At 37.4% G+C, this 9,741-nt stretch overlaps 1 protein-coding gene across 1 annotated transcript; it reads right to left on the bottom strand.

Annotated features, from left to right (window-relative positions):
- Window positions 1–446: 446 nt before the first annotated feature.
- On the bottom strand, window positions 447–9,043 carry LOC121380618 (protein LSM12 homolog). The gene is made up of 5 exons (XM_041509520.1): window positions 8,873–9,043; window positions 6,693–6,826; window positions 4,635–4,744; window positions 2,823–2,958; window positions 447–2,027 (listed from the first exon to the last, which is right to left on the bottom strand). Exons 1-5 carry the CDS (start codon window positions 9,003–9,005, stop codon window positions 1,926–1,928), a joined length of 615 nt encoding a protein of 204 aa, XP_041365454.1. The 5' UTR covers window positions 9,006–9,043; the 3' UTR covers window positions 447–1,925.
- Window positions 9,044–9,741: the final 698 nt, after the last annotated feature.

The raw sequence follows: 9,741 nt of genomic DNA, 5'->3' as shown, positions 1-9,741 counted from the left end.
CTTGCTGCCAACTGAAAAAAGAAAGAAGAGTAGCCCATGAAGTGACGACAGCGGGTTTCCTCTATTATCTGTGGTCCTCAACCACCATATACCTGTAAATGAAATGTGTTGAGTGCGTCGTTAAATAAAACATTTCCTTCCAATATTCGGGGTGGGATGTAGCTCAGTGGTAGAGAGCTCACCCGAGCTGCAGGATCGATTGCCTCCAGTGGATTGGGTTTCCCCCCCCATCCTAACTCTAGATCCTGTTGGTATTCCTAAAGGCCTTAGTATGACCTGTCCAGTCTGTGAGAAGGTGCACATAAAAAAAAAAGAGCCCTTGCTGCTCCGTAGTAGAGGCAACAACAGACTTACTCTTCATCAACTAATGTCAAAATCTGCCGACATTTCAAATTTGTTCACATCGAAAGTCTGCTATTTATTCACAAAATGTAACATCAACAAAGTTGTTTGTATTTTTTTTTATTCTTTAGTAATATTAATAAGTATGTTTGGTCACCACATGAACAGTCATGACTGCATGATAAAATGATAATAATCAGTTCAGGACATGATTGCTTCAGTGATGTACATTAAATAACTTACGGGAGGAAAGTAAAAAGGAAAGTCCTTGTAACCTCAGAATTTCCTCAAAGGTGATGGCTACTTGTGGTGATGTGGCACAACCATATTTAGTTAATAAATTAATGGGTTTGCAAAACGTTGTGGAAAACTGATGTTTTCATTTGAATAATTAAATTCAGTTATTGATCGATGGTTAACATCTCCTTCTAAAAAAAAAAAACATGAAAAACTGTATGAATAGATTTTCTCAAAAGTTACAAATTCAATTTAAAAAATAATATAAATAATTTAATAGTCCAGCAGTATTCAATAATTGTGTTATAATATTATGAAACTGGATGTTAAATCCTGTTCAACTGTATGTCTGGTATTCAACATCAGACATACAAGTCAATGATAAAATGTCACAATCTTCCTAAAGAACGGAAGCCGAAATAAAACTGGGTTTAAAAAAAAAAAAAATCTAGAAATCTGATCAACAATACTGCAAGTCTTTGTTGCACTTTGAGATTCTTCAACACTTTGACAAGTATTCCCTGCTTTACTAAGCACTCTTGAACACATCAACTTCCAGTCAAGATAAAAAAAAGCTAATATTGATGAACATGTGAAAACCTTTTTAAATGTTTGACAATGGTAATGACCAGGTAATGCCCTTTGCACTACAGGGGCCTAATTCACAACGGTCTCTTGGGCTCTGCTAACAACAAAGTATCCTCTTTGCAAGTCTTTTAGCATTGCACAACGAGATCGCAAAGTTGCGAGAGTTTAGTGAATTGGCCCTAGAACTACATAATACATAAGTAGTCGAAACATTTTAACTTCATATCATATAGAAGAATTGAAGCCACTTTTTAAGTGTTTAAATACCTACCGATCAACACATTTGTGTGCATTTGTTTATTTGACAACAGTCTGTTATATTTTGGGCCGATGTTTAATTTTTCTACACAGAATAGTTGAAATATATTAATTTAAAGATCTATATTATATACGTGAACAATTTATAAGGAAATACCTGCATCAACAAGCCATTATTATAAGGTATGTAACGTGGTACAGGCAAAGTGATTTTAAAACATCTATTTTTAGTGTCATGATCCCCATATTATTTTCTAGTTAAAAACATACCCTCCCATAAAATTGTAATATAGAATATTAGCCGACAAGTCAGTGACTAATATGTTGTATATATAACAATTTAACCAGCAGTCAAACAGATGTTAACATCAAAAGACTTCGTTGTAAATAAAAACCGAACAAAGTCGGCCCTAAATAGATTGTGGTGTGTCACAAAGACCACAACAAACTAAATGCAGATGTAACCTCAGTGGATTGTGTTGAGATTAAAAGTGTTGAGTTCATGATGAGGATGCTGGGGAGGGACTGGAGGGGGCGGGGGAGGGCGAGATTGATCCTCGGTCAACTCCACGCTTGGCTTCATCTTGTAAAAACTTGTCAACCTGAAATTACACAATTAAATATGATGTTAAACATAGAAGCATTGAAACCATCAAATTTAACTTTAGACAACTGAAAGTGACAGTTCATTTCAGGTTTAAAAAAAAAAAAATCACATTGCAAAATGCTGGAGTCATAATCATTGATTTATGATTCCAATCCATAAATACTCTTGGATTGGTTAAACTGGAATCACACGACTTAAAAAAACATGATGTGCATACTTCTATAAATCTCAGTTTTTACTACTTTCAGCCATGTCTATAAAAGGTCATTTTGGATCTCCAAGGATAAATTGCCACATATCTGACTGATCACTGAAACTAAATCTCCATCCACTTTTACAGATTCAAATGTATATGGAATTTGTTATGATAATGTTTTCACACTATTCTTGTCATAATAATAATAATAATAATAATATAGCTAATGATCTAATGCTACCTGAAATATTTTTAAAAAACAAAAAAAGCTAAAATTACAAAGAATTGTTTGAACACCTTTTTTCAACCATCATATTTGTTTTCTATGTTGTCTCTAATATAAAAGAAAAAAATATCCCTTTCAGAGTTTCCCCATCTAAATGCCTTTCATTCAATCAATGGCTCTACCCACTGGTTTTTTAAAGATCTAGTTTGTTAGTTTTGTTCAAAGAAACCACTGTAATTTTTTTAAAGAATGGTTATTGACGTAAGGCGTTCTACATGTTAAAACAATATGTTTTAACATGTAGAACGCCTTACGTCAATAACCATTTTTTAATGTAGCTAAACGTGCTGCATGTCGGGAAGACTCACTATCTTTTTGACATGGTCGAGAGCTCTTCCGCTCTCGTTTGATTGGCTAATACAGTTCTCCACTTTGTATGGTGGTTGAATGGTGACCTCGTCCATCACTATAATCTTCTGACCGTCCCACCGCACGTCATTGATCCTGAAAAACAAATTAAACCAACTTAAAGCTGCACTCTCGTCTAAATATACTCTGTCAAAAAAGAAATGCATAGGTGATAGGGAAAGAAGAAAAACGTTTGATTTTACAAAATATCGTTTTTTTGTACAATGTTGCTGAATGACCATGTTTGTTAATGTTCCTGGAATGGGACAGCATGCCCAAATGCACCCTAAAACAAATTTGATGCACGTTGTGCGACAATTGAAGGAAACCGGTGTGAAATGGTCAGTTTTTGGCAAATGCGTATGAAACTCTGGAAAAAGATTGGGGTAGTGATGGGTATTTAAAGCTGCAATGCTCGCAATGATGCCTCATTTCTATTTTGACGTAGACGAGTTATAAGATGCCAAGACTAAGCCTGCCGAATCGAAACATTGCAATAGTCCGCCTCCAGTTAGGTGAATCGCAGTCAGCAGTCGCACGCCTCTGGGACAGGTACCAGCAGTTTCAATCAGCTGATGACCGGCCCAGAAGTGGAAGACCTCGCATAACAACTGCAGCACAAGATCACTACATCCGGGTTCTGCACTTGTGTCACCGAACTGCCACAGCAACGAACACTGCTGGACGCATACCTGGTTTGAGAAGGGTGTCTGCACAAACCATTCGGAACCAACTTCGAGAAGCTGGTTTACAGGCTAGGAGACCTGTGAAGTCAACATCGACATTTACGCGTTCGCTGGTGCACAAATGTACAGGGGTGGAACTTGGGAAACTGGCGGCGAGTATGGTTCAGCGACGAGTCATGTTTCCTTCTACAGCGACGTGATGGACGACAACGTGTTTACAGATGCCGCAATGAACATTTTGCCAACAACTGCGTCGCCCAAGTTGACAGATTCGGTGGAGAGTGTCATGATGTGGGGAGCCATCTCATACACTGGCAGAAGTGAACTTGTGTTCGTACAAGGCAACCTGACAGCTATACACTACCGGGATGAAATTCTTCGCCGTCACATGCTTCCCAATGCCAGGCCGCATATGGCACGTGTAACAATGGATTTCCTACATAATGAGAACATTAATGTGTTGGTATGGCCATCAAGCTCGCCAGATCTCTACCCCATTGAACATCTATGGGACAAACTCTACAGACGTGTACGCCAGCATGACCCGGAGCCTCAGATGCTTCCGCAACTGTCACATGCACTGCAGGAAGAATGGGCTAGGATTCCACATGCCCGGATTCAGAGACTCATTCAGTCTAGGTCACGGTGATGTCGCGCAGTGATTACTGCTGCTGGTGGCCACACAAGGTACTGATTTCAGTGCCCTCATGCGACGCTGTTTGGTCACTGCCGTCAATCCATAGCAAGAACATTGTCACATACACATGTCAAATTTGACTGTGATACGATCATAAATAATGAAATTATGCCACTTTGTATTAAAGAGATAATTCCATGAATATTTCGCCTATGTGTTTCTTTTTTGACAGAGTATATAAAGTACAGAAGTTCTGGTTGAAACGAACAGTTGCTGGCTTTAGAATACTCATCTTTGTACACCTGGTGTGTTCTTGGTTGTATAATTTATATTGGCAAATAAAGCTGACTAATTGAGCAAACACACAGACTTTTAAAAATAACCCTGACTCCACAATGTCACATAGTGTATGTCAAGACAAAGGTTTATAAAAGAGAATGAAATCTCACGTTTTGACGATGGCCCAGAATAACCTCTGTCCCTCCTCGGGGACGCCAACCCCCACGTAGTTGATCTGTTTCCTCTTCTCATCCAGACTCTGGCGAACCCGGCTCTTGATCTGAAAACCATAGAAATGCAGATCAACAAACCACTGAAATGTAGATCAACAAACCATCGAAATGTAAATCAACAAACCACCAAAATGTAAATCAACAAACCACTGCAATGTAAATCAACAAACCACCGAAATGTAAATTATTGATATAAACCACCAAAATGTAAATTACTGATATAAACCACCGAAATGTAAATCATTAATATGATTATAAACCACTGCAATGTAAATCATTGATATAAACCACCGCAATGTAAATTATTGATATAAACCACCGAAATGTAAATCATTAATATGATTATAAACCACTGCAATGTAAATCATTGATATAAACCACCGCAATGTAAATCATTGATATAAACCACTGCAATGTAAATCATTGATATAAACCACCCAAATGTATATCAATAATCGAATGCTGAAGTAAAAGTAGTTTGCTTTGGCTAACATACACGTTGCCGTAGATTTGTCTTTTAAATAGTTGTATGCACTGGTAACAAAATGATAACTTTAATCAATTTTACTTAACTTTTAGTGTAAATGCTGAAGCAAAATGCAATGGCTGTATTAATTACAATCTCAAAGAAAAATGCAGTGTTTCTGAAGGCACCAACTTGTTAATTTAGTGTATATAATGTATTGTTTGACAAATGTTTTCATATTAATCAGGCACATTAGAAATTTGTCAATAGATTAATGATATATTAGACATAAAACTTGTTTCAGCATATAATATTCTGTAAATTTTGTATTTGCAGATGATTTTCAGCTGCTTATAAGTTACAGCCACATATTTTTCATGTTTACAATTATACAACTCGGCAGATATATGTAACAGGTATATTGCAGTCTAATTTTGCAAGTCTCTTTTATTCAAAGATAATGAACATGCTGTATAAAAATGGTACTGTCCTGCCATCTTGATTGTTAATTTGTAAAACTGTAGTGTTATGTCACAAACAGTGAATAGTGACCTCGAGTGTTATAAAGATTTGTTCCATCACTTAGGCTAATTACGTAGCACAAGGACACGGCAAGCTTTACCACTCTCCAAATTCAATTGCAGGACTTCTAGATTATGGTAGCCCCACTTCCATGGCTAGTGATATTCAATGTTGGACTAGTAAATTACTACTATTGCCATGCCCGACGGCTAGTGAAAAACATTTATCAAATGTTGCAGTTTATTTTGTAAATATGAATATCCTGCCCCTACCCCAACCCCCCAATGTTAGTGTTTTTAAGCTCTACATCCCTCTTTAGGTGATATATCTGATTATTACTATTATTTAGTAAAATTGTAAGTATAGTAGGGCTAGTGAATTTTTAATTGTGGGTAGTAAATTTTTTAAATCACTGATCACATAGCTAGTGTATTTTATAAAAATTCTAGAAGCCCCGAATTGGCACTTCCTGCAGTCCTGTCCACTCTATAATAGAAAGAAATGTTTTATTTAACGACGCATTTTATTTACGGTTATATGGCGTCAGACATATGGTTAAGGACACACAGATTTTGAGAGGAAACCCGCTGTCGCCACTACATGGGCTACTCTTCCGATTAGCAGCAAGGGATCTTTTATTTGCGCTTCGCACAGGCAGGATAGCACAAACCATGGCCTTTGTTGAACCAGTTATGGATCACTGGTCGGTGCAAGTGGTTTACACTTACCCATTGAGCCTTGCGGAGCACTCACTCAGGGTTTGGAGTCGGTATCTGGATTAAAAATCCCATGCCTCGACTGGGATCCAAACCCAGTACCTATCAGCCTGTAGACCGATGGCCTACCACAACGCCACCGAGGCCGGTACTCTATAATAGAGAGAGGCAACAAATCTGGGCCCCGTTCCACGAAGCGATCTTAGCCCTAAGATCACCGTATCTGTACAGATAACATATGTATTTAAGGTGATCGTAACAGTAAGACAGCTGACTAGAAATACGACTCACGCGTGTCATGTTGAGACTGGTCAGCGGAGGTGCTTGGCCTTCCGGTTCACTGATCACTTTGATGTCACTGACGTACTGCAGGTTCACCAGCCGGACATCATACAGGTTGTGTTTCCCACTCGACGCTGGAATTTCTACATGGTTAAGGTTCGTAATGCATGCCTATGGCTGAATGTACTTACACTACAATGAATAATGTTTACATTCTAACATTCACGACTAGAAACTAGTGTATTTTTACAGAGATATCATTCAGTATAATTCAATGTTAACAAATGTTTGAGAATGAATGAATAAATGAATGAATATTTAATGACACTGCAGTACACAAAATACATCGGCTAATGTGTAACTAAATATTTGACAAAGTCACTAGCTTTGGCTAGTGCCCTATAGATGTATTATAGTAATACATGGTAGAAGAAGAATTTTTTTATTTAACTATGTACTCAACACATTTTATTTTCGGTTATATGGCATCAGACATATGGTTAAGGACCACACAGATATTGAGAGAGAAAACCCACTGTTGCCATTTCATGGGCTACTCTTTTCGATTAGCAGCAAGGGATCTTTTACACGCACTATCCCACAGACAGGGCAGTACTAACCACAGCCTTTGATATGCCAGTCGTGGTGCACTGGCTGGAATGAGAAATAGCCCAATGGGCCCACTGAATGGGATCGATCCCAGACCGATCGCACATCGAGTGAACGCTTTACCACTGGGCTACGTCACTCCCCTTATAGTAATACAAGTGATCATTTCCAACTAGCCCAGACACTAGCCTGGACTGAACACTACTGGATTTGTTCAATGTTGGTTAGATTTTTGAAGAAAGAAAAATTCAATGTTATCTGAATTTCAGTTGACTAAGTAAGAATAAACATACTTCAGAATTGTTTAATTGCACCTCAAATGTAATTCACACTGGTGTTTAAGTTATGTCTGAATATTTATGAAAAGAGCAAGACTAGTCAGCCATACTCATTCCAAAGAATAAGTGACACCACTCCCCCATCAAAATTAGTAAAAGATTCCAGACCTTCAGAGAAAGGTTCCCCTATTTGCCTGTGAAAAACACTCTAGATATCAGTTCTGTACAAACACTGTTCTCAATATACTTTGTACTAATATTTCAGTCGGCATATAACCCAACTCATATTTCACAGAATACCGGATCTGCCTGGGCATAACCAGAGGCATGGCTTTACAACACTCGGCATAGATAATCCAGAATTCTTTGTAGCTTGTTAATTATTCTCTAAAGAATCAATCTATAATTTATTTGGTATTAAATATCATATATGTGGTGTAGCCCGAGTACTCTGACTGTAAGAGAGCTAGACGGACATTTGCCGAGCTTTGCAATTGTTGCGACGGAGTGTCACGAAGCGTAGCTGAATGTGGGTGCTGTCGGGTTTCTTTCTGTAGTATGTGTATTATTGATTAATATGTGGATTTTTTTTTATCACTTAACTCGAAAATGATTGATGTAAAGGTATTTGACGTCAAACATAGGATTGTTGTGGTATTAGAGCGGGACTCGTTGCCTACCGTTTGGTAGTCAGGAATTGCCAAAAAAAGACATAGGTTGGTCTCTGACTGTAATGAGAGCGTGTTTATGTCCAAATGTCCGTCTAGCTCTCTTACAGTCAGAGTACTCGGGCTAATATGTGGTGTTAATATATACCTATATATATATTCTGACACCCACAATTTAAAAAAAAACTTTTTTTAAATCTGCCAAAATCATCCTTTTCGAATTTCACCAGACATAATATTGGGGTAGGGGTAGAACTGATATATAGTAGGGGGCACACTGACAATTAATTGAGCTGAACTGACTTGGGTTGAACAAACACCTGGGGGCGAACTAGTCAAACTGAGGAGGGGGGGGGGAGGGGTTACTGCCTTGGGAGGTGGTGGAAGTTGAAACTCCTAGTATTCCTGTAAAAGCAGCATGTGGTATTTAACTGTATTAGTACATCACAAATTCAAACATTAAACACTAGTTTAAGACTTCCACTTGAACAAAGTGGTCTAAAATCAACACCGATTACGATTAGTAATTATGTAACATGTTGACCTTTTTTTTTTAACGCTGATCGCTCACTAGTCACTTAAAATCGGCGAGCGTTCAGTGTTCACGTATTATTGGCTGTACTAAAAAGGATACTTATTGCTAATACTTTTGTGGCTTTGTCAAAGGCGAGAACTTCTCCCGAGAGTTCATTCTTGTGACAGGTTACCAGAGAAACTGTGCTGCCTGTGCTAAAAGTTAAATAAGCATCGTCGTCCATGATCAACATCTTCCTAAAACATGTTACTTTCCGTTGCTTTTCGTTAGCTTCCGTAGTCTTTGTACGTCATTGTAAATTCCGTTTATGCGGATCACCATAAAGAGTTTGAGGTGCATTCAAAAGTAGCGAGTGTCATATTTCATCTGTTTACGAATGCCACATCCAGTATTTGCACAATTAACTCAAGAATATAAAAATTACAATGTATTGCCACTCGGTATGAACAAGGGTTTCCTTATACATAAACTATAAGATAGTAGCCAGCTGTTTGTCAGTATGGAGATGCAATTCAAACTGTCGGTCACCCTTATTGAAGTTAATTTATAATGTAAGTTTACAAATTTAATTGTAGTATACATAGTAATAAATGAAATTATTAAATAATTAAGTATATATTTATTTAATAATTAATTATAAAACAAATACATTTATATTATATTATTGTCTTTTATAAATGTTTGTAATACTAGTTTGTAATATACTCTTACAGTACTGGTTTTGGAAATGTGCACATAATATGGCATACTCTTGAGCCGCATGATTTGTTCAGAAAGATGTGCAACGTTTAAAAAGGACACCTACAATACTAACAAAATACGCTAGCGTACATTATAATATGTGGCAATATTCCTCTAAAACATCAAGCCAACGAATATGTTCTCCACTAAACACTAACAAATCCATTGTATTCATTGCTACATACTGGGATTTTGGGGCACTTTGAAATTGGAAGGTCTGCACACCG

Source organism: Gigantopelta aegis, chromosome 9 (genome assembly GCF_016097555.1).
Source record: "Gigantopelta aegis isolate Gae_Host chromosome 9, Gae_host_genome, whole genome shotgun sequence".
Lineage (NCBI taxonomy): Eukaryota > Metazoa > Mollusca > Gastropoda > Neomphalida > Peltospiridae > Gigantopelta > Gigantopelta aegis.
This window is presented reverse-complemented; position numbering and strand designations above follow the sequence as displayed.

Bases quoted from the DNA above. Each gene is read 5' to 3' on its own strand.
- LOC121380618 (XM_041509520.1), bottom strand. From the start codon at position 9,005: ATGTTGATCATGGACGACGATGCTTATTTAACTTTTAGCACAGGCAGC. The intron at 6,827-8,872 runs GTATCCTTTTTA...TTAACCATGTAG, and splicing joins CACAAAAGTATTAGCAATAA to AAATTCCAGCGTCGAGTGGG. The intron at 2,028-2,822 runs GTGAGTCTTCCC...GTGTAATTTCAG, and splicing joins TCGACCATGTCAAAAAGATA to GTTGACAAGTTTTTACAAGA.